Raw genomic sequence first — 26,065 nt, forward strand, 5'->3', positions numbered from 1 at the left:
CATCAGTACAGGCTCTACCTCGACATACAGAAAATAAAATTCCTCATAACTGAGCCAATAACCAGCATCATGAGAAATGGAGGGAAAAAATTGAAGTTGTTAAGGGTTTAATTTTACTTGCATCTCTAATCCATGACCATGGAAGTAGCAGTCAAGATCTACAACAGTATATTGCATCATGCAAATCTACGAAAGATCCCTTTAAGGTATTCAAGAACAATGATGCCTCTTTGAAGATGACGGTTGTCTTACCCAAGTCATAATATGTTCAATTGCCCCATATGCTTGGGAAAGCTGGACCCAGAATAAGGATGATCGAGGGGAAATTGATGCCTCCAACCTATGTGTTGGCAAGGAATCTTGAATGTCCCAGGTCTGCCCCTACTCCAAAAGGAAAGTCCCTCTTATATCAAGTACTCCTTCATCTCATGAACTTTTGACATATGATCAGGAGGAATCCTTTTCTGGAGAGGGCAGCATGTTTGGTAAAGTAGACGGACGGACAGCAAAGAAAGAGGAATCCCCTCGAACCACATGGGTTGACACATAAATACCTAAGAACAAATTTCAGCAAGACATGTAAGACTTCTCTAGAGAAAACTATAAAATACTGTGGAGAGAAGCTTAGACCAAAATGAATAGATATCTTGTTCACAGATCAGAAGACTCACTATTACTAAGAAGTCAATTCTCCTCAAATTTATCTATAGATTTAATTCAGTCCCAAATCAAAATTCTCAGTGTTCTTAAAAAGACAGAGAGAGATTGGGAAGCTAAAATTCTAAAATTTATGTCCAAATATGCATTCACTACAACAGCCAAAACAATTTTGAATATGGCGAAACAGAACTACCAAAGTTAGAAAAGTTATACTGTCTTACTTTAATTCCCACATATGATAATTTCATGACTGTGCTGCCCTGATACTTATGTCAGTGTATATTCCAAGACGAAGATAAACCAATAGAAGAGAATAGAATCTAGAAACTGGTCCTCATATATACCAATACTTATTTTTTTAACAAAATACCAAGTTACTTTAATAGAGGACAGCTTGTTCAGTAAATAGTCTTGGGCCAACTAGACATCAATATAAACCTCAATCAGGACCTCATTCCATGACCAAAAATTAATTCAAAATTCATCATGAATTTACATGTAAGAGCTAGAACCATAATGGAAATTTTTCATTGAATTTTTATATCATTGAGTCATTGCTGACTCATAGTGACCCAGTATATGACAGGACAGAACACTGCTCAATCCTGTGTCATCCTCAGACAGACAGCTCTGTTTGAGCCCATTGTTGCAGTCACCATGTGAAACAAGCTGGCCGAAGAGCTTCCCCATTTTTGCTGCTCCTTTCCTTTAGCAAGCATAATGTCCTTCTGCAGGGACTGGACCTTCCTCACACCGTGTCCAAAGTATGTGAGATGACGTCTTACCATCTTTACACCAAGGAACATTCTGATTATACTTCTTCAAACTGAGCTGTTTTTCAAAAGACTAACAATACTGAGCGGTGGGAAAAAATTAAGTCACTGCAGCCCTTCTATGTTGTTCTGCACACTGACCATTTCTCGTGCCCATCACAAGCATGGAACCCAGTTTAGTTTAGCAAGTTCTCATGGGATTAGACATGTACCTAGCTCACAACCAAGCAATTCCACTTTTAAATGAAATGTACCTAAGACAAATGAAAAAATATATATTCATAGCTGCTTGACTCCTAGTATGCCAAACTGGAAACAGCTGAGCCATCTGTCAGCAGACGGGATCTTCACAGTAGGTTATCATCGCTTCTTTGTCCCACTCTGCAGAGTGGGACCAAACCACTGACTTCTTGTGGTAAATGATCAAGCACTTAACCACTGCGCCATCAGGGTCCCTGCAGACTATTTGAGGATCAATTAGAAGTATTGCTTACAAAATCGTAGAAACCTTTATTAAAAAATACCAACATGTGAAGCTATTCTTTCCCAACATACCTTCTACCTAGGTCTAAACACTTCAGAAGGAGATGTTTTCATTTCTCTAACTCTTTCCCCAAAGAATTCTGTACTCTCCAACCCACAGCACTTTAAAAACTGTCTTCGAAGGACACGAATCTTGCTCCTCTTAAGTGCTCTTTGAATGTTTGGATCCAAAAGAAGTCTGCAGTACCAGAATCGGAGCTGTAGGATGGGTGGGGTAAGGTTTCTCCGTGAAATTCTTACCTCAGAAGAGTGAATGGACAGGGACATTATTGTAATAGAGAATTTTATTTTTCTCAGCTCCATCTTTCTGGTCCTCTTCTCACCAGTACAGTTTCTAATCTTCTTAAACATTTTTCAAAATAAACTCATGTAATTTTCCTGGGCTCTTTTGAGAAAAATGTATCAACATTACCACGTTGGAATCCCAGAAAATAGACAACTAACCTTCTGAATTGACCTATCTGCCTGAATTCACTTTTGAGGTCTTCCTGGACTTCTTTAAGATACTTGATCTGTCTAAAATTCATTGTTTTATTGAGGTAGCTCTCCCATGAACTTGCTGCAAAGCGTCAGTGATTTCAATCCACTTGTGGTTTGTTAAAATTTTGATATTAGCCCTGACCTCAGAATTGTCCCTCTCTACCCCACCCCCTGCATCTTGTGGCACAAAAACTGTCCTCTCTTTATAAGGCGCCCAACGAGACTGAGATAAACATGTTAGTCACTTACTTTCAGATAACTGGAAGAGCTCGTCTGCAGCCATTACCTCCGAGGCACGGTGAAGCATGGAATAAACTCATGCATGTATTGCTTCTGACTTATCCTCATATAAACAAATTCATAAACAGAATATTCTCATCAATAAAAATGAACTATAAATGCATACACCAAAACAAAATAATGCAGACAGGATAGTGAGTGAGAAAAATATAGTATCAAAGAGTACATTCAGTATGATTACCTATATCTGGGCTTCTAATCCTGGAAAAATTCATCTAATCTACCAGACCAATTGTTTCCCGAAGTATCAAGAGAGATTGTAAGGGGCAGTGGGGAACTTTCTGGAATAGTGAAAATGTTTTTGTCTTGTTTGTGGTGGTGGCTATGTAGGTACAAACTTTTGTCAAAACCTACCAATTTGTATAATTAAAATCTGTCTATAAATTAACTTTATTGAGGTTGATTTATAAAAGTTATTGTATTATCATTACAACTCACGCAAGTCCTAAATTGTTTCAAAATAAAAATTTCCAAACATATATTCAAAAACAAACTTTTAGTGAATCAATAAAGTATCTTCTACACACTAATAATAAAACCTGAAATTTTATTATGAAGAGTTCACTGAAGGTATGGGTGCTATTGAAACGTGTGTTAAGAAAAACACTCAGATGGTGCCCGGCTATCAGAAAGAATATTATCTAGGGTCTAAAAAGATTATTTTCAAACAAGCAGCTGTCTAAGTGAGGTGTCAACTCAGTCCACAGGGAAGAAGCACACCAGCCTGTGTGATCCAAGGATTATAAATAATAGAATCTAAAGGAGAGAATGGTACCAGAGCTTAGATTGTGAACACCTGATTTACAGAACGTGAGAGATGACACTGAAAGCCCAGAGCCCATTTGCAGGGTCACACATGGATTAAGCCTTTGGTGAATCCCCTCCTATTACAGCTATGGGATGTAAATCAGGCATATAACACTGTAAAGTTCATTATGGCAGAGTAGTTAGGTTAAATGTATCTTTTATTTGATTTGCCTTCTAACCCATTATAAAGTTGTTTCAGTTTAGTTTGTTTGTTTGTTTGCTTTTGCTTTTTTAAGTGCAAGGGAACGACACATGGAGTCAGCCCCTGGTGAATCCCCTCTGGCCATGGACCAGGGCTGTGAATAGACTTACTAGCAATCAGAATGCACTGGACAGTGGATCGCAGCAGGTTCCCTTAGGTTAAAATTGAGCACCCTTATGACGCCCTTATGATCCATTTATGTATGTTCTAGTTTTTAATATTTTCTGTTTTCTTTTCACTTGAGATTTTTATCTGTTTTGCTTTGTTATTCTTGTTAGTTTTGGTGGTGTTTGTTTTTTAAAAAAAATTTTCTGTATAAGAAAGCTAGAGACAGTAACTGGATTAAGCGTTCTTTGGGGATACAACAGGGTACGTTGGGGGAGATAGGGAGGTTAAGGGATGAAGAAAATGTTTTCAACTTTTTGTGGCAATTATTCAACAATTGTGGCAATGATTGTACAACTCTGCTTGGTGTAATTGACTATTGAATTATAGGATATGTGAATTATATGCTAATAAAGCTGTTGGGGAAAAACCAAAACCTGAGGTTTTTCAGAAAGAAAAATATAGCCCAGCACTTTCCATGAACATTAATACATAAACGATAAATAAAACATTAGCAAAGTGAATCCTTTTATATTGAAGGAGAATAATTTGATATATAATCGTCTAATGGGGTCATTCAAGCTTTGTTTGTTAGTGCTTTAAGCTGTCATGCTAACTCTATGTACGGTCAGAATGTAATTTCTCTACAGGGTTTTATTGGCTACCGTCATCTCTATGGCAACACATCACCAGGCTGTTTCTCTCATGGCGCTACTGGGTGGGCTCAAATCCTATCGTTTTAAGGTGTCATCAAGTTCAGAGCATTTGTGCCACACAGGGACTTGAAGTTGGTTTACCATTAGAAAATGAATTCCCATAAGTTCAATGGGCTAATGAACCATATGAACATGACCCTGAGACTAGAAATGAGGTGGTTCCTGGCTATCACCACCACTGTTCTGAAAGAGATTGCATTAGAAAGACCCGAATAGATTGGAAGAAGGATATGGAACAGAAGCACAAACCATATGAAAGGCCCGGACTGGTTGGATGCAGATTGGTGGAGTCCTGAGACTATAGCCATTAGTCACCCTTCAGATCTGGAAATGACCTCATCCCCCTAAGTCTGTTTTAGCTAAACAATAGATGGGTCTGTGCAAGGAACAATTACACCAGTGAGGTGCGTGCACCTGTTGAGATGAACAGGCAGCAGTTACACAAAAATGAAGCTCCAAAGGGTTAGAAAAGGAGGAGGAATGGAAACAGGACGCACAGGTGGGCAGCCGGATAAGTAATGTATTGTGGGGATTACAATCACTGATCTGAAACAAGGTGGGGATGGATCGTTGAAGGATCTGCCGATGAACAAACTGATGATCTGCTCAGCAAGCCTTGGCCCAATTCACAAAAAAAGTTTACGACAGAACGACAATCCCTGATGCTATGAAGGACATCTATAAAAACCCAGCAGCCCGCCTCATACTTAATGTGAAATGTTTATGTTATCCCTCTGACCCTTGCCCTGCTCCTAGCCTCACTTTTTATTCAACATTGTACTGGAGGTTTTGACCAGTGTGATGAGGTAGAAAATAAATTATTGTAATGTTCTGAAAGGATGAAATAAAACTACCTTTATTCAAAAATGACGTAATTGTATACATAGGAAAACTCAGCTAAATAGAAAGCCAGGGGATTTAGTGAATATAGCAAGTACCATAGCTACAAGGTAAAGACTTAAAACCCTATTTTATTTACTAGCAACCGACAAATAGAAAATGGAATGCTATTTATTTAATTTTACATTGCTGTAATTTTTTAAAGTATTTGAAGTGGATTAACTTAATTACTATTTGAAAATTGGTCCACTTACTTTTCACGACTGAATTTTCCTTACTCAGAAAGAAAGCCTCTCTCCATATTCCTAAACAGTACTGTTTAATTGTACATTAAAAATATCATTTTATTGGGAGTTCTTAAAGATATAACATTCCGTAGTTCAATTGCAGCAAGCAGTGCTGAACAATTGCTCCCACAATCAGTTTCAAAACATTAGAAAATGGAATTTTAAAATGCCACTTATAACAGCACAAAACTAAAACAATGCACAAGATTTCTGTACATTATACATTTGTATAAAAATATGTGTGGTACATTGTACACAAAATAGTTTGCGGTTGTATAGAAATGTACAACCACAAAGTATTTCTGAGAAAAAGTTTAAAAGACATAAATAAAGCATACTATATTTGTTGTTTCTTAGACTTGAAATTATGATGTCAGTTTTTCCCAGATGAATCTACAGATTCGATACAATCCCAAACAAAATCATGAGTCCCCTGTCCTCTTGCCCCCCTTCCCTACCTGTGTCCCAGAAATTGACAAGCTAGTCCTAAAGTGTGCATAGAAACATAGAAGACATTGAATAACCGGGTCAGTCTTGAACAAAAGTCGAGAATTTGAATTTCTAGATAGCTTGCTACAGTAAGCTTCACTCTGGTTGGATAGTGAGGTGGCACGGTGGTGGCAGATGACACCAGCTGTTCTGCAGGAGAAAGATGTAGCCACGTCCTCCTGTAACGATCTAGTCTCTGAACCCCACAGAGCAGTTCTACTCTGTCCTAAAGGCGACTAGGTGGCAGTGGCTATGAATTAGTCATTATGGTCAGACAGCCCCGAGCTCATCAGACTCCTCTTTTAGCATTAAGGGTGGGGTCAGAACATAGAGGGGCTACATCACTAGGAAGAATGGAATTGCTATTGGGGAGGCAAACACAGTGTTTATTTACCAAAGTCTTCATGGCAAGATAATATGTTTATTATATAAAAATCTAGTTGAGTAAGAATTTGAAGGCATGAAAGGGGAAAAAGTTTCTTAATAAACTACTTGTTCAGATAAAGAATTGTGATATGGTATGTGTGGTAGTTACATGAGCTGGTGTCAATTTGGGACTTGAGAGGATTAAGAGTGAAGGGGTGGAGGCAAGTCTATCAATTGGGTCAGAGCCAATGAGGCCTCTGTGTGGGCATAGCCTTCTGAGAATTCTGGAAAATCTGGTATTTCCTCTTGGAGGCAGGAGACAGACTCTCTCTCTCTCTCTCTCTCTCTCTCTCTCTCTCTCTCTCTCTCTCTCTCTCTCTCTCTCTGAGACATTGGAGGTGACGAGACACATGGAACTACCCTAGTGCCCTGAGCTGGAGAAGCCACGTGGACCTACACTGATGCAACCAGACATCTAGAACCAGAGAAGCCACATAGAGATCCCTGCCAGTGCTGAGATGCTTACACCACTGGAACCAAAGACTTTCTACCCATTGGCCTGTGATCTTCCTGCATTCGGCGTCATTGCATGTGTTTTCATGAGTCTGAAGAGGACTTTATAGATTGGTATCAGGCATATGGGCGAATGCCGGACTTAGGGGTTGGATTGGACTGGGTTGCGATACTTTCTTAATGTACAATTACCTTTTATATAAAACTCTGGTATACAAATATAAGTTTCTATGGATCTGTTTCTCTAGTCTACCTGGACTAGCACAATATGCTTCAGAGTGGCAGCAAGTTCATTGTGATGGAGTATCTGGACATGGACATGGACTTAAACAACACAGAAGAGGCTGTAAATGACCATGTTGTGAAGAACCTGCGATTCTACTAAAACCAATTGTTTAGACATCATTCTACAGAATTAGAAAGTCCAGGGTGGGTTTCAAGAAGAGGTGCAAGAACCTGCAACAGAGAGAGACACTGAGGCTAGAAAAACTATTAGAAAGCTGTCTTGCATTTGTGAGAAAGAAATTTTAAGATACTGGTGTGTGTTAGTCTGGGAAGACTAGAGAAACAAATCAATGGACACACATGTGTATAAGAAAGAGATTTATATACAAGAGCAATTGAACATGGAGAAAACATCCCAGACCAAGTCCCTAAGTCCGAGATTAGCCATTATGTCCGATACCAATCTATAAAGTCCTCTTCAGACTCATGAAACACATGCAATGATGTCAAATGTAGATCACAGGCCAGTGGGTAGAAAGTTTTTGGATCCAGTGGCATTGGAAACATCTCAGCGCTGGCAGGGTCTCTACATCAGGGTGGGTCCATGTGTCTTGTCCCCTGCTGTGTCTCCAAATGTTTGATCCAAGAGAGAAAGTGTCTCCGGCCTTCTAGGAGGAAAATAAAAATTTCTCAAAATTCTCAGGAGAAGTCCATGCCTACACAGAGGCCTCATTGGTTCTTATCTGATTGACAGGTTAGACTCCACCCCTACACTCTTAATCCTTAAATTGACAATTATATAACTACCACATGGTCTAAAACTATAAGATCACTATGAGTCAGCACTGACTTGACGACAGTGAGTGAGAGTGAGTGCCGTGGCATAATGGCTACTTGATGTGCTGCTCACTGCAGCTGGGGCTTTCTACTCCCATAAAGAGCTACGACATCAGAAACTCACAGGGGCAGCTTTACTCTGTCCTACATGGTCGCTATGAGTTAGCATCAACTTGATAGCAGTGAGTGTTGAGTTTATCTTAGCATTACAGGAGCCCTGATGGCATAGTGGTTATGAGTTGGGCTGCAAACTGCAAGGTCAGCAGTTCAAAACCACTAGCCACTCTGAAGGAGAGAGGGCTTTCTACTCCCATGAAGAGTTACAGTCTCAGAAACCCACGGGGGCAGTCCTACCCTGCCCTGTAAGGGTGGCACGAGTTGGCATTTGACTTGATGGCAATGAGTGGGTGAGCCTATCATACCTAAAACCTATGACTGGAATCAAGCCCATCTTTACTTTAGATTCACAAGATGCTTCCTACTAAGAGTAAAATATTTCCCATGCTGTAGAATATTTGAATCTCAAATCTCTCCACCCTTCATACATTATTAGGCAATTCTTTAGCATTGTCTCTTAGATCCACCTCTTCCCCTTTATAACCATTGCTCCTATCCTTGGACTAGTTTATCCTTCATTGCGGAGTCCTGGTGGCACGGTGGGTTGCACATTGGGCTGTTAACCATAAGGTCAGCAGTTTGAAACCTCTCAATGCTCTGAGGGAGAAACAAGAGGCTCCCTATTCCTATAAAGAGTTACAGTCTCAGAAGCCCACGAGAGCAGCTCTTCCCATCTGCCCTTCAGGGTCATTATGATTTGGAACTGATCTGATAACAGTGAGGTTTGGTTTTGTGTTTTAAAATTACCCTTCATTTTTTCCTGACTGGTTCCTCACATGCAGCTTCCCTTATACTCTCCAGCCTAAGTACTAGTGCCAGAGCAAACTCTATTTCCTAATAAATCATATCCACCCAGTCAATTCTAACCTGTCCTCTCTCTGCGTTTGAAGGCCCTGCATTGCCTGATTTCATTTGCTGTATCAAACTCCCACTCTTCTGAAATCAGCCTACTATCTGGTCCATTCCATGATCTTGTTACTATCCAACAACTATCCTCTAACAACCTGTGTGTGTATATATATGAATGTACTATGCCCATTCTCACCTAAGCGATTACTATTTCCCTGGCCCAGAATGTTCCTCTGTTTCCCCCCAATCTTAACATCCCAAGTGATTCTTTTCCCAGTGGTTCTAAGATGCAGTCAACTCTCCATGTTACACCTTCTCTTGTGCTTATTACCAGTGCAACAGAAATACCTGCATGTGCAGTCTCCAAATGCGGGTGTTAAACAATGCACACTTTACTACTTTAGTATCTAAAATGGTTCTATTTACTCATCCAGTTATACATCTAATTTTCCCAACAGGTTAATAAGCTCTGTTCAGCTTAAAATTATGTCTTCTACTTTTTATATTCATAAGGTCAGTGGTACTATGCAATAATTCCTATTGTTGGATGAAACCATAAACATGTGCGTTTTTTCTGCACTGTGCATATATCCCTGTGGGCTCGGTAGTTTATTTGGGTAATAATATAAAGTAGGTATGATTCTTCCCCTTTGAAGAGTTGTTTCCTTTCTAGAATTGAAAATGCAAATATTCACAAGTGTTTAAGCCACTCAACTCTCGGATCCAAGCTATACGACAGTTCTCCCTTTTGGGGTCAGAGTTTCATTATTCTGGGGGAAAAGTAAAGCCCCAAAGGCTCCCAGGTTGAAACTGAACAGGACACCCTGGGAAGGGAGAGGGTCAGGGGTCGTCCTCAAACAGACAAAGAACAATGGAGACGATTGTGCCTGAAGATGGTATTTTTTTTCTTTCCCTAGACAGTGTGCTGACAGTTTCCTTCCTCTGGGGCCAGTATTGTCTGCCAAATGATCTGTGACAGCAAACTGATCACAAGCTTTCTCGGGCAGGAGATAGAAGGCAGCCTTTCATCTCCTACCTCCGTTGCCCAATGCCGAAACATTTGTTGGCAAATTAATGTTAGTTTTGTATATCATTTAGAAGTATAGAGCACCACATGGAGTTCCAGAAGCAATAATTGTAATGATTAATTTATCTTCACCAAGTTTCAGATTTCTACTTCAGTGTGATTGATTGCAAAGGTAGTAACACACTTGGAGGAGAAAAAAAAAAAGATTGGTTTCAAACTTAGATGTCAGTCACTAAATGAATATGTGAACACATTTTGATAAGGCACCTAGTAGTTTGAAAATGGAGTCAAACATTTGCTTTCCAGTTCCCAGGATTTACCTGTAAAATTTTAAGTGACTTGAGGTGGAAAGTGGCGTCTGGTTAAAGTGTCAATTGTTGAGAACCTGTACACTCAAGAAGAGAACTTTTCATAGGACTTTGTGTAGATGCAGAATTTTTGCTTGCGGTGATGGAAGATGAGAGCTAGGTTGTGGTAGTTGATTGTGAATGTCATGCAGGCTACTCAGTTTTCCACATCGGGATGTTAGCAAGGAAAATGGCGTCACTCCCATAATAAACGTTTGGAGATGCAGTGACTTGATGCCCGTCTCGTTCCTGCTGCATCTCTCAGCAGTCTTTACTATCCCATTGGGACCTAGGGATAGTTAGCGCAGGGGAAGCAAACAAACAAAACTGAAGGCAGAATGCCACATCTTAAGGCACACACACCATATCTTAGGTACGTTTCTAAGCATGCCACCCCTTTTGCTTTCGTTTCCTAATGGTGTGTGAGTTATCTACTTGGGCGTAGTGTATGAGCATACCCCTATTAGAAAGGTGTTTTCTCCCTCCTTTGAAAGTGACCATGTTCTGGTTCATATTTAACCAATCTCGAGTCTAGTGCTTTTGTTCTCTCTTTATGATGAGAAGGAAATAAGGGGACTTTACTATAATCTGGTCTAGCTTTTCAAGTTGTGTTTTTTTTAATAGAATGCGCTATCTTACAGATATAATGCTTTTCCTAAAGTTATTTTTTTAATGTGAATCATGAAAGTTAGATATTTAAAACCTATGTATTTCTATCTGTAATATGCCATTTGGGATACACATTTACATTTGTTATTGAAAATGATTTCCCTGGATTTGTTGTGATTTGATTTTCTATGAAATGAATATGTTCGCTATTCTATAAAGTTTGTAAATAAGTCTAATGTCTTCTGACAAGATATTGCTTTCTGAATAGTCCAGTGTGATCAAGTAATCTTTAGAAGCAAATTTGCAAACTGTTCATGGTGTTATTTTTATTTATATTTGTAGATCAGTTAAAGCTGTTCCATTTAGCGAGTACCTCGAGACCTGGTCTGCAATTGGCACCTCAAGAAGCACAGAGAGTTGCCGAAACCCATGTAAGGGGATCCAGCCTTCACCTCTGTCCTCTTAGTATACTCGATTCTCTTAATTATTCTCAGCGGGTTTTGCTTTCAAGAATTAGTTGACACCGTTGCAATGTGAGGATGGTCAATGTTTCTGTCAGCTCGATATCCTTATTCATTCAACACGGATACTTTTGGGCCCTGTTTTTGTGTAGCACCCAGCTGAAGTCTGATTAAAAGCTGAAAGGAAAGCTAGGCAGCCCAAGGAATAACCGACCAAGCTCACAATCATCAGAAGTGTCTTTTCTCCCTTCACCTTAGACAGTAGGTGGACATCGCTTTAATTCTGAGCACAATTACCATTCAAGTCAGAGAAAACATGAAGGGGAATGGCAGCAAGAGAACATCTGAACATAGGTAGGGCTCTTCAAGTATATCAGCCTAAGATAAAAAAAAAAAACATCTGTTCCCTTCACACCAATGCCCATTTTCATCAAATTAATTCTGACTCACGGGAACCCCAGGTCTGCAGTCGAACTGCCTCATAGGGTTTCCTTGGCTGTAGTCTATGGAAGCAACTGGACTGGGCTTTCTCCATGAAGTCATTGGTTGTCTTTGATCACAAACTACTTGTACACACACACACACACACAAGTTGTGTGTGTGTGTATAAATCCTGGTAGCTTAGTGGTGAAGAACTCAGCTGCTGTCTAAAAGGTCAGCAGTTTGAATGAACCCACTGGCCACTCCATGGGCGAAGATGTCTACTTCTGTAAAGATTACAGGCTTGGAAACTCCCTGGGTCAGATCTACCGTGCCCTAGAGAATCTCTCTACATGTCAGAATCGATTCGATGACAATGCATTTATCTATATAATGCTATGGGTTGCTTAAGACCCATGATATTTTATGTGCAACAGAAGGTTATATGATTTGGATGTTGTGTGAAAAAAAATCTATTAAAATCTTATGGCATCCCAATTCCAATTGGCCTTGTTGACCCCGCTGCTGCTGGAGCTGTTCGTGGAAGGGGGAGGATGGGCCCTCACAGCACCAGTGGTGGAGAGGATGGGGGGAAAGAGTGGACGGTGAGGAAGAGAACCAGAAGGGAGTGGAATATGCCCAGTTCTACCCACTTTTCTGCCAGCCTGAGTAGCAGGTCGCCCTGCCAATGTTAGCTGCTCAGCAGAGCCCACACCCTCTGTGTCACATGCCTGTATTTTCCCTGGGGCCCAGAGCCGCAAGAGCCTGGGTTTAGAGTTTTTAAAACTTTTTGAGTCAACAACAACAAAAAGAAAAGCCACTTTCCCTTGAAACCCCAAACCACAATCTGATGGGCCCACAGGAGGATGTGCTGTTAGACTTTGCCCAAATGGACGTTCAGCAACAGACACCTGTATATCTAAAGATACAGAGGCTAGTTTGTTTGCTTGCTTTTGCTTGAGATCAATAACTTCTAAGAAATCACATGTTCTTGTTGGGTATTAATTATTCATTTGCTGTACAACTGCACATAACCTCCCCTCTCAATTATATGAGTGGTTAAGAAAAGTAAGTTAAGGTCTTTAGGAAAATATTAGTTTTGATAGTACCAGGATGTATGAATACTTAAGTTAAACTCCCGGTGACTGGGCGTTGCTTACTGAGTTGAGGACAGATGGCTTGAGCACCTACTATGTGCTGCACGGGGAAGCTCAAATGAATCCCAAGAGGGCAGTAGCCATTGACTGCGCAAGCATGGTGTTGACAGGCATTGGCAGGCTCTAGGGAACGATGCGGTGTTAAATGAATCCCACCAAAAAACAAGCAGATGGTTACATGATGGGACTGAAAAATAATAGTAATGAAAGCATATGCCAATTTGGGGAGGAATGTCATGCAGTAAAGAGTAATTACGTTCATCCTCAAAAGAACTTAACCCCTGAATGTTTCACTTTTGTGTTCCTACATCTGTTACTAGCCTAGCCTACAGTTTACCCTTCTCTGTGGTTATCTCCAGTCCAAAAGATTTTTCCAAGACCTTGATTCAAGCACTTGGTGTCAGATTTCATAATCACCCAGCTTCTTCTTCCCGTAGGGAATTGTTATAAGAATGTTCCAAGAGCTTTCTTTAAATAAAAACCAGCACTTAATTTTTAAAAATTAAATGTAAACCTTCCATGTGCTGCTGGCCATTTTGTCTTTGACTAGTTCAGTTGGATGAGCTCCAGTGCTATCTTTTTTTAACAGCCTAATTTCCTGGCAATAATAAAGATGAAGCTCTTAGATTATAGAACTTTTTTTCAGCAACTCATAATAAAAGATAAACCTCTAATAACTTCATTTTCTACAGTTATGAAATATTATCACTAAAATATTATTAAACTCATGTTCATGCTTTTAGAGCTTTGTCTTTTTGTGAATAGTGCCAAGTCCTTATAGTTTTATTTTTGGTATTAAGTGTTTTCCATATCCTTGGGCTACAAATCTACATATAACCATTGGTGCTAGAATAATAATTTTATTCTGGTATGATTCAATTTTCAGAGTTGCTCACATGTACTATATTTGCAAGTCTTTTCAATCTATAATGCTTTTACTCAAATAATATGTATTAAGCACCTCATTTATTTCATTAAGACTAGTATCTCTGTGAGCTAGGAATTATTCTTTTACCCTGTTGTACAGATAAGAAAACTGAGACCAAGATAAGCTAAGGGAGTCCCCAAAGCCCACCATGTGAGAGAGACCATCATATACTGGCACTCGCTGGCAAACTCACGGCTGCTCTGTTGATTCTGACTCATGATGGCCCTTTAGGACAAAGTAGAACTGTCCTGGTGGGCTATCAAGATTGTGAATCTTTATAGGAGGAGAGAGCCTCATCTTTTTCCTTCAGAGTTACAGGTGGTTTTGAACTACTGATCTCGTGGCGAGCAGCCCACTACATAACACACTATCCTACCAGGGTTTCTTTCATGTACCAGTGAAGAGTATGCATTCTGGAGTCAGACAGACTGTTTAATACAGCTCTACCATGTACTAGCTGTGTGGTCTTGGATATGTTTCCTAACTTTTCTGTGTCAGTTTCCTCCTCGGTCAAATGATGAGCATCGCAGTACATACTCAAAAACTTGAAGCACTTACCATTGGGGTTGGCACATAGTGAGTGTTTGATAAGAGTGGCTACTATGAATTAGTAGTGCAGGTAGGCAGGGGCATCTGAGCTGGAACTAAAGTCCTCTGACTCTGCATTTATTGCTCTTTGCAGCAAACCATTCTCCCCCAGCAGTGCTGTTGTTGGGTACCGTCCAAGTGATTTGACTCATCGTGACCCTGTGTACACAGAACGAAGGATCCCTTGGGCCTGCACCGTCCTCAAAATTGTTCTTATGTTTGAGCCCATTGTGGAGCCCCTGTGTCCATCCATTGCCTTGGCGGTCTTCCTCTTTTTCACTGATCCTCTATTTGACCAAGCTTCCGGTCCTTCTCCAGAGATTGGTCTCACCTGAGAACATGTCCAAGGTGTCCTAGACAAAGTCTCACTGTCCCTGCTTCTAAGGAGCATTCTGGTTGAACTTCCTCCAACAAAGATTTCTTTGTTCTACTGTTATTATTCTTTGCCAGCACCATAATTCAAATTCATCCGTTCTTCTCTGGTCTTCCTTATTCAATGTCTAAGGAACCTTATTCAGTGCATATGAACTAGACCAAAACAAACTCCCTGCCATCAAGTCAATTCTGAGGCATGGTGTTGCTATGATAAGCACATGACGCAATTGCAAATACCATGGCTCTGACTTGAGTCAGGGGTACCTTAATCCTCAAATTGATATCTTTGCTCTTCAATGCTTTATAAAGGCCTTTTCCCACCGATTTACCCCGTGCAATTCATTGCATGATTTTTTTCTTTTACATTGTGTGATTTCTTTGACGGCTACTTCCATGAGCATTGATTATGGATCCAAGCAATATGATACAAAATTTTTCTCTCTAATATAAAGTTGAAGTTCCACCTTGAAGTACTTGCCGTCTATTCACTAATAGTTATAATTATTAGTTCAGAAAGCATGTAGTCATAGGCAATCATCTGGGGAAATGTCCATCACGATAGGATGGCACATGAAAGGTCTGGCAGAGAACAACTCAATACACATGGTTGCGGGCAACAGCCACTTAATGACAGAATATTATGCCCATAAGGAAATGTTTATGTTGGAGACAAAGAATCCCTTCAAGCCAGTGTGCTCTGTAATGTGGAGCAGAGGCTTCCTGATGTTTGTTTGCTGTCATCAGGACAGACCAGGAAGCCCAAAGCACCGTGGGGATGGTTGGTTTCCCCCAAGGATACCGTCACTCATTGAGTTTTGAAGCCAACAGTGAAGTCAAGAGGCTTCGAAATGCCTTTAGAGGCACAAGGCCATAGTATCTAATTCTAATGCAACAGTTCTCAATCTTGGCTATGCATCAGAACCACCTGAGGAGCTTGTAAAAATTCCGGTGAGGTGGGGGCACACCCCCAGACCAATTACTCCAGAATCTCTGGGAGTGGGACCTGGCAGGAGTCGGGTTTTTGTTGGTGTTTTTAAAGCTCCCAGGGTGATTATAATATACAGCCAAGATGTAGAACCACTGCGCCAGTGGGGGGATCGCATGATGCCAGAAGTTACAAACGCCTTAGCCCTGAACTAGGTTGGTCACCTACTGGTAAGTACATTGTAGGCTGGGTATTTAGCTCTTTGGATCTCAATTTGCATTCTGCCTTGCTTTCAACTCTTCCAGAATTCATATGACATAGTACATCAGAAAATGAAACATGATAAGGCAAGTTGGCATTATTACATTATTTTAGATAGCTCAGTCCCAGAAAAATACTTAAAATTTCCTGATAAACCTATGCAGCATTGGATAAAAGGTATAGCGTGGAAAACAAAGCAAAATGGAAGCAGGATCCTGTAATTCTTAGGGGGAAAACAAGACAAAACACAAAAACAGGGCCAGAACAACGACATTGTGGAAGCAATAGAGGATGCTTTTCAACTACAGATTACAACAGGGACACAAAGGCAAGACATGGTTTTGATTGTTAGTTTCCAACCAATGGTAACCTTATGTGTAACATAAAAAAAAAACAAGTACAAAAACCCACACTGCCTGTCCGGAGCTATCTTTAGGATCTTTGGAATGTTTGAGCCCAGTAATTTATAAACAAGTGTCATTGTGGGAAAAAAAACAAAACCAAAAAAACCACCAACACTCTAAGTTGCAATCTAGTTATCTTTCATAAGATCCAATATTACACAGTTTTAATGTAAGGAATACATTTGGAAAGTGTTTGAACAATGTCCTATGATCTGACCTATCTTGCCACCTACATTAAACTAGAAATGAATTTTTAACTTTGAACTATTGTCAAAGAATGTATGTATAGCTTGATTTTTTTCTAATTTTCTCATTTCAGTGCTTCATGATTTAAATTTTATAAGAAAGTACTATAAATGGCTGAGGCTTGATCTAAGACATCCTAAAGAATGGCATTTTAAGTAAGTAACTTGCAGTGTCTTGAATCCCATGAATGTAAAGTATCTATTGTTCCATTTCTTCTAACTGCACCACAAGAGCAAAGAAGATAACGTTTCTCTTCTGATCATAGTGACAAAAATAAGCAATAGTTCTTCATTTTTTAGGAACCTAGGTGGGAAATCTCTTTGGTACCTATTGGCTACGAGGAATAGAGATAGGACTGAGCCACCGCGTAAGAACCCCCATGATGCTCTCCTCATTAATTCTCCTGCTCAACCCCCATTAGCCTTATCAACACACACACTACCCAGCCAAAACCAAATCTAAGGCCACCATATCAATTCCAACTCAGAGACCCTTTTTAGGGTTTTGAGGTTTTTTCCCCCCATAGATCTTTATGGGAGTAGCCTCATTTTCTTCTGCAGTGCAGCTTGTGAGTTTGAACTACAGACCTTGGGATTTGCACACCAGTGCTTAACCCTGGCCCCGCAGCGCCATTGGGACCCTTTACATATGCCTCAGAAATAATAAAAAACAAATACGAGCTACTTGTATATCACCAATTAGATTCTTAGCCTTCTTCCTTTGTCCTCTTCCACACACTTTGGAAACAGATCACTAGGTGTGTCTTCTGAGATGCACCTGAGTGGGTTTGAACAGCCAACGTTTTTGCTAAAATTGCTTACCCAAAGAATGCACGACTTAAATCTGTAAGAATTCAAGATGCTGTTGTTATTTTACCTGACTTTTAACTCCTCAGCTTACTATTAGCAAAATCAACCCCTTTTCAGTTGCAATTACAAATGGATGACAACAATGCTGTGGATTGTGAATTTGGAGACCTCGGTGCAAACAGCTCATGTGTTCTGCTGTCACACCCCAAAATGAGGGTTCAAATGCACCCAGAAGTGCCTCAAAAGAAAATCAGGAATTTCTACTTCCAAAAATACCAGTAATGGAAACTCCTACGATGTACAGACAGTTCTGCTCTGACGCGGCCGGGTCACGGTCAGCCACAGAGGCAGAGTCAACTTCACTGCAACTGTTTTTTAAGAAGATCAAGATTTTGAAGACATACTTTCAACCCTTCAACATCTTGGTTTATGTTGTTTTGTTCAGCTGGATTTTCTTTTCCGATTTATTTCTGCAACAATTTTCCTTCAGACCAAGCTAGGGAAACGTTTTTCCTTTTCCCTCTTTCTTCTTTTTATCGGCTCCGTTTCTGCCTTCAGAATATCGTATCGGCAGTAGACAATGTTTTACCCAGCAGAATTTGAAGGAGTACAGATTTTTTTGAAGGACTGGCTTAGGTTTCATTTAAGATTTGCAGAAACCTACTTGGAACCTAAGGTTAATTTTCCTTTGGCGGAACGGCTTTGTTTGACTTGTTTGATCATGGCTTCATTGTGGATTGCCAGCTTCCCACAGAACCCCCAAATTTACAGCAAGCCCAACCGTGTCACTTCCAACTTATCCATTCACTTCCCACACAGCTGAAATGATTGCGAGCTGTCTGAGTGCCGGGACGTTTTTCCACATCCATTATTTTGAAGTTGCAGGTCAGATTATTGGTGACCCTGTCAGAATAACGCTCTCACACCTTATGCCATCTGGTGGTTGATGAAATACTAGCTGCTTTTAAATTGGGAATTGGTTAGTCAAGAAGACTTTGTGATAACCTATATAGATTTTATGTTTTTAAAAGACAGTCATCTGCATTTTATTGGATTATACATGACTGAGAATGCAAAATATGCATCAGTGTAATAAAAGGCACAAGAAGGGTGAAGTTCAGCCTATTTTCTTATATAATTATTAGAAGTCCTATGCTCATCAAAATACATATTGCTCCCTAGAGAAACACACCCAGTATTATAATGAAATGCAAAAGGACCTGGAGTTAGAGAAACAACAGGGGCGAACATCACGGCATTTCTCAAGCTGTGAAAACTGAGAAGACAGCTATCTGCCCAGTCAAGTGGACATGACCCATCTTTGTAGCCATTTACTGAACAAAGTCATTGATAGCACATTCAAGATAATTGAAAATGGTTGCAGCAGAAACTACCTGAATCTCAAGCTGGATTCAGAAAAGGGCAATGTCTTAGGCTGACTTCCCTGGAGATGTAAAATCAGTGACACACAGATATTTACAGATAGACATTTATATCAAGAAAATAGTTGACATGGTTGTAGGCGTGGGCAGGTTCCCAGTCTGTGGGTCCAATGTTAAGCGAGAGCGCTCTCCTGACTCATGTACCTTCGGGGGCTGACAAATTCAAGATGGGCAGGAAAACGACAGAGTCAGCTGGTCAAGCTTGTGACTAGAGAGGTGAATGAGTCCCGGGTTGACAGGTGGAGTGACTGGCTGCTAATGTCTCCCAGGATTGGCAGGCAATATGGTGGATATTGGCCTAAGAATCGGAGGTCAATGAGCCTGATACAGAATCCAGATCCAAGAAAAAGCCAACAAACTTCCCCACAATGTCCACTTATTTAGGAGTGCGGCCACATCCAAAAGGTTTTGACCTAAATGAGAGTGTTGCATTTTACTCTAATCCTATCCCATCATAGAAGCTTACAACTGATTGTGATCACATTGTTTTTGGTCAGGTCATGAGGGGTTACGAAGGATTAATCTGCCAAACCACTGAGAATCCTGTCTTAGCCAAGTTGACACAAAATCGTAACTATGACAGCCATGGAATGAAGGATATCCTTGTTGATATCAGATGGCACTTAGCTGAAAGCACAGAATACCAGAAAGATGTTTACTTAGGCTTTATTGACTATGCTAAGGCATTTGGCTGTGTGGATCATAACAAATTATAACCAACATTGTAAAGAATAGAAAATTCAGAGCAATTGTCCTCATACAGAATCTGTATATAGACCAAGAAGCAGAGAGGTGTGTGTCCAGCTTGCATCCTTTCGCCAAATCTATTCGATCTATATGCCAAGTAAATAATCCGAGATGCTGGCTTATATGAAGAAGAATGTGGTATGGAGATTGCAGGAAGACCTGTATATTAGCAGCCTACAATACGCAGATGGCACAACCGCACTTGCTGGAACCAGAGGACTTGCAGCCCGTGTGACCAAGACAGTGTCCGTTGGTATTACACCTGCACATAAAAAAACCAAAGCTCCGTACAGCCGAACGAATAGGCAGCCTCGTGATAAATGCAGAAAGCATGGGTGTTACCAAGGCTCTTGTTTAACTTGGATTCATAATCAACGCGTGGAAGGAGTGGTCAGCAAATCAAATGGCATATTGCGTTGAGCAAATCTGCTGCAGCAGGCCTCTTTCAAGTGTCCAAAAGCAAAGAGGTCGCTTCGAACCCTAAGGTGTGCCTGCCCTCAGCCATGCTATTTTTCTATCGCCTTTCATGTACCTGAAAGCCCAACGATGACTACAGAATCCGACAGAAGCAACGATACCGTTACATGACGGTGTTGGTGAAGGACACTGAAAGTACTACGGACTCAGAAGAATGGGAAAACGCAGCCAGAATGTCCCTTGGAAGCCAGGAGGGTGAGGCCTTGTCTCACGTACTTTGGACATGTCCTCAGGGGGGACTGACCCGTCCCTAAAAAAGATACCATGCTTGGTAAAATAGAGGGTCAGGGAAAAAGAGGAAGATCCTTGAGGCGATGGGTTGTTGCTGGCGACCTCAATGAGCATAGACATAGCAATCATTCTGAGGACGGCACAGGACTGAGCAGCGTTTCCATCTGCTCTACAGAGAGTCGACATGAGTCAGAACCGACTTGACAGCACGTAACAACCTGCAGAGACACAGTACTACATGGGAACTGCTTCAGACAGTTTCTGACCCCGGGAAAGCTTGCAGTAAAGTTGGCTGCTGGTCCTGCCTTCTCTGCTGTGGCCCTAGCTTAGTTCTCAGATGGGAAAGTCTTTGATGACAGGCTGGAGAAAAAACATGGACCTTCGGATCAGACAGATGTTGGAGAAATTACTACATGCTCTATGTTTGGATCCATATCTTTTCATTGGAAATAATATCACTTACATGTTTAAGTGATTGTAAGACTTGAATGCGCTCATATACAGAAATAATCAGATAGTGCTGACAGACGGATATTTAATAAATATTAATTCCTGAGGCCAAGGGAAGACAAAAGACCCTACCTCCTCGCTTTCTGAGAGGAAACAATCGTCTCTGTCAGGAACATGTAAGAACTAGGAAATGCTCTCAGGTTGCAGACAAGGAACGCTTGTCACGCACACATGTGCTTTAGCCCCGTGTGTCTGCGTCTTTTCCCTTCTCCACTGCGCCGGCATGCTTGCCAGGGTTTCACAGGAGGACATGACAGTCCAGCTGGAATGTCTGTTGACACTCAGGCATCCTGAGCTACTCTGTTTTCCTTCTGTAGCACCATGTTCACGTCTTCTCAGTGTGCATGATGTGGACATTTCTGTTCATGGAGAATTACCCAGGCAGGAGATACTATGGTGGCTCCATGTTCACTGTACTTCGTGTCAGTGCCTAGCAAATAGTAGGCACTCACGAAATGTGTGTTCAATGATGCATACTTCCCCATTTAAGATTAAGGCTAAATGTGGAGGTTGTTAATTTTAGGGAAAAAAATTAAAATTTAGGTATTGATTTCTATTCAGGTCCATTTTGATTAGGGATTATGCTTCTATTTTGGGAGTTCTAAGGGTGGAGTGATTTAAATGTCATAAATATTTTATGCAAAATACAGTTTTACACATGGTTTTGGTTTTAATAGAAACCTATTGTCAAACACAGCTCATAAATATTCATGGGTTGATCATAGGGTTTGTTGATTTCTAAGACCACTTCATCATCATCCTTCTTCTCTTCCTCCTCCTCCTCTTCATCTCCCTCTCCTATTTATGTGCTGTCTTTTGGTCTCTCATGTAAATACTTTGTTTCTAGCAAAGCATTGGAAAGAATAGGAACCTAGAATCTAATCAGTTGTTTGTAGGTATTCTCTCTGAAGAGTGAAAGATGTAAAATCAAAAGACAATGCAAAGGCTTTCTTAATGCTCCTGCTTATGCGCTCGGGAAACGACATGTATGGCATACTTTATACCTAATGCTGGCTGATATGGCAATGGGGAAAATCCATGGCAGTCGTGTAAGCCCAGCAGCCAGCATGTTATCCAAATGAGAATGGTGAACCCTGGAGTGTGCTTTCCTAAATAGGTTTAGCGCACACACTACTGTTCTTGTCTGCATAAAGGAGGTCTAGATGGGAAAGGAATGAACATGGATTAGCACCTACTGTGTGCCAACACTCCTTCACTTCCCAGTGTATTGTCCCACAGTGTATTGTCCCAGCCGAGTGGACAGCTGCGTCTCTAAGGGGCGAGCTCCTACCCAAATATCCATCAGCAGCCTTCAAGCCACAACAAATCAACCTACACTTTCAGCCTGATCTATTTGCTTGCCATTCAGACATGACTGCTGGGTTCGGTTCAGAGCCTCTTTCTTCAGTGGATCGAAACCTGGAGTCCCTCCTCCCGCAGAAATTCTACAACAGTGGGGGAAGATAGCCCCCTGCTTTCACTAGAGACCACGGCGCAGGCAGAATGAACTAACTCGCCCAATGTTTCTCATTACAGAAAATTGTATTTGGAAATGAAAATAAAATCATTTCTTCTTAACTGACCGTGATATATTTATTAAATGCGTAAAACTTTTTCAAAGAAACTTGAAAATATCCACTCCTGAGAACAAATGAAGGCCGCCTTTCCCGGAGCTCTGTTCTTCTGTGCTGCGTTTGAGAGGGCAAAGGGCCGTCTTGAAAATTCAGGTATTAGCCAGTGCTCGCTCCCTTCTCAGACACAATCCAGCACATGTGCGGCGTTCACGTGACCAACGACGGATATGAAACTTGCTAATATTTATAAAATGCACTTTGTGTTCAACTGTCCTCCGTTTCAACTTAAGGCATTAGGACATATTATTTCTAGCCTTATTTAGTGGCTGGTTATGTGTTTTAACTCCAAAAAAAATGCAAGTGACTTTTTTTATACCATAACTACTTTGACGCCTTTTTCCAAAATGGATGGAAAACTTCGTGCCGAGTCCATTAATTTACTCTATGTTTGTGCTATCCTCGGGGTTATTAAAGTTAAACATTGTTTTTGTAGGATCACGTAAGTATATGCTTAATCCAGTTTTCCTGGTGAAAAATATAGGCTTTTTATTCCCCAAAGAGTAAGCCTTCACTGCCATCTTGTGGCTAAAGAGAGACTTAACATTCGAATAGACAATGATTCTTTTCAAAACACTCATGTAGGCGTCAGAAAAATACAAAGGAAATTAAAAAAAACAACAACAACCTCATTGAGTCAGTGCTGACCCAAAGTGACCCCATGTGGGTCTCTGGGTCTGCAGCTGTTTTCAGAAGTGGAAAGCCCAGTGTGCCACCTGTGGAGCCGCTAGTGCTTTCGAACTGCCAATCATGCAGATAGCAGCCCAATGACCAACCACTGCACCACCAGGGCTCCGACAAAGGAAAATGGACCTTAAAAAAAAATCTGCCCAACAACTCAATCTTAGATAGTTTTAGCGACAGGGTGGCTCAGTAGTTGGCGAAGCACGTAAATAGCTCTCACCTCTCTTCAAGATTAAATCTAGAATTATGTTGCAATTTATAGTATCATCAACATTATCGAACTTTTTAATGTTTTAGTATTTTTTAAAGTTAAGTGTGATAATCATGATAATTTTACTTCATGATTATTTAATTTACTTTTTTAATTGGTAAGACTTAATTTTTTAATCAAGAAAAACAATACTTAAATACTCCTGTGAAGACAGGTTTATCAATGGTGCAGAAAGTTATAAATCAAGTTAGCTTGTTTCCTAAAATCATATTTGCCTTTAAGAAAATAAGGTTATTATAATTTTTTAACTCACCAAGTCTGATCTATACCAAGCTTTAAAAAAAAGTCTTCAAAAATTAAATTAATTCATTCATAATATACTGAATTGCAAATATATATATATATACACTGAATTGCATACCAGAAAAAATAATAATCTTATTTAAGAAACACAACAAAATTCAGCACCCAAAATCATAAAATTCAAGTGACTAGCATCTAATTTTTAAAAAATCACCAATCATGCAAGCAACTAGGATCATATGACTCATAACCAAAGTAAAAAAAGATCAATCCATCAAAATATACCCGTGGGTTCTAGGACTAGAACTCATAGATATGGACCTTAAACAGCTATTGTATCTAAATATAAATATGTACGTAGGATCCAAGAAAAGCATAAATATGATGGAAGTAAAACAAAGTCTATACAAAAGATCTACCCAAGAGGTAATTGTTTGGTTGGTTTTTCTTTTTGCTATTTTAAATGTACACTGTATGGGAAGAGCAACAAATGAGATGCTCTAGAAGAAACTTGGAAATGCGACAATATAAACTCTTGAAAGAGCTACACAGAGGAATAAAGACTGACAAGGAGACACAAAAAAAGCAGCCTCATTGAGGAGCAATCTCAAGTGGGACAGATAATTGGCATGTCAGGAAAAAAATACTTGAAGATATCACCATGGCTGAAGACCCTCAAATTTATGAAAACTATAAATTGAGACAAAGAAGCCTAATGATGACAAGTAAAAGAAATGTCCAAAGCAAAGGCACACTATAACCAAATGCTGGCACTTGATGGTCATGAAAAACACAAAAACAATCTTCACAGCAGCAAAGGAAACACGACACGACAACAACAGCAAAACACATTTCTTGTACAGCCTCCAAGATAAAGTTGACACATTTTATGGGTGGTTATTTATAGCCAGTGTAATGAAGCAAGGGAATAAAAAGAATACAGATTCAAAAGGCAGGAGCAAAGTGGCGTTCAGTCGCAAGCAGCAGCCCATGTCAACAAGCCTAAGAAGCAAACAGAAAATCTAAAAACACTGCAAAATACAGTCAATATGAAAAATCAGTTGTACAATACCAACAACCTACAATAAGGATTTGAAATTATTTTTAGCATGTATGTCAGCATCGCAAAAACTCACTGCCAACAAATTGATGCCGACTCACAGGACTCTATAGCACAGAGTCAAACTGACCCTGTGGGTTATGGGTTGGACTACTAAGCACAAGGTCAGTAGTTTGAAAACTCAAGCTACTCCAAGGGAGAAAGAGGAGACTTTCTACTTCCAAAGAGTTACAGTTTCGGAAACCCACAGGGAAAGTTCTACACTGCCCTATTGAGTCACGATGAGTCGGAATCAACCCAATGACAATGAGTTTAATAGAATAGAAAAATGGTATCCTGAGGTTTAAATATAACAAAGTACATGCAAAATTGATACACTGAAAACTGTAAGTAATCGAGAAATTAATGAGCCTAAATAAATGGAAAGATACACATGTTAATTATATGAAGATTTAATATTGATAAAATAACACTTTCTCCGGATTGTACTATGTATAGTCCAACCCTAGTCAAAATTCTAACAAGCTACTTTATAGAAATTTTCTATTCAGTTTTAATACGTACATGGAAATACAAATAGAATAAGCCAAAACAACTTGTTGAAAGTTGGAAGACTTCAAGGCTCATAATAAAGCCAAGTCATCAAAGCAGTGTATTGACATAGGCTAGACATACAAATCAAATAGAACAGAAAGAAACTTTCACCAATGCGTTTAATTAACTTTTCATAATGGTAAGTCAGTGGGCAAAGGATAGATACTTCATCAAGTGATTCTATAAATTCAGGAATACAGTATCAGGTAGGGGGAAGGGTGGAAATAGACCTAGTTCAGCTGTTTGAAAGAATAGCATGTGGGATTTTAAAAGCTTGTTTTCAAACAAGCAGTAATCTAAATGAAGCTTCAACTAAATCCACATGGAAGAAGCACACCAGCCTGTGTGATCCAAGGTTTGTAAATAACATAATCCAAATCTAAAAGGAGGGAATGGTATCAGAGCTTAAATTGTGACCATCTAATTTGCAGAAGGCTGTGGGTGACAGCGGAGGCCCAAAATCCATTTGCAGGATTTAGCCTCTGGTGAATCCTCTGCATAGTTGAAAG

General features: G+C 40.1%; 1 protein-coding gene across 1 annotated transcript in view; it reads left to right on the forward strand.

Moving 5' to 3' along the window:
* The window catches only part of UBE2U (ubiquitin conjugating enzyme E2 U), a 73,712-nt gene that overhangs the window by 42,937 nt on the left and 4,710 nt on the right, over window positions 1–26,065 (forward strand). Inside the window, exons 7-8 of the mRNA XM_075535155.1 lie at window positions 11,435–11,523; window positions 16,931–17,012. Of these exons, the coding sequence (XP_075391270.1) occupies window positions 11,435–11,523; window positions 16,931–17,012 (171 nt within the window). The remainder of the gene's footprint in view (window positions 1–11,434; window positions 11,524–16,930; window positions 17,013–26,065) is intronic.

This window comes from Tenrec ecaudatus, chromosome 1 (genome assembly GCF_050624435.1).
Source record: "Tenrec ecaudatus isolate mTenEca1 chromosome 1, mTenEca1.hap1, whole genome shotgun sequence".
NCBI classification, from domain to species: Eukaryota; Metazoa; Chordata; class Mammalia; order Afrosoricida; family Tenrecidae; genus Tenrec; species Tenrec ecaudatus.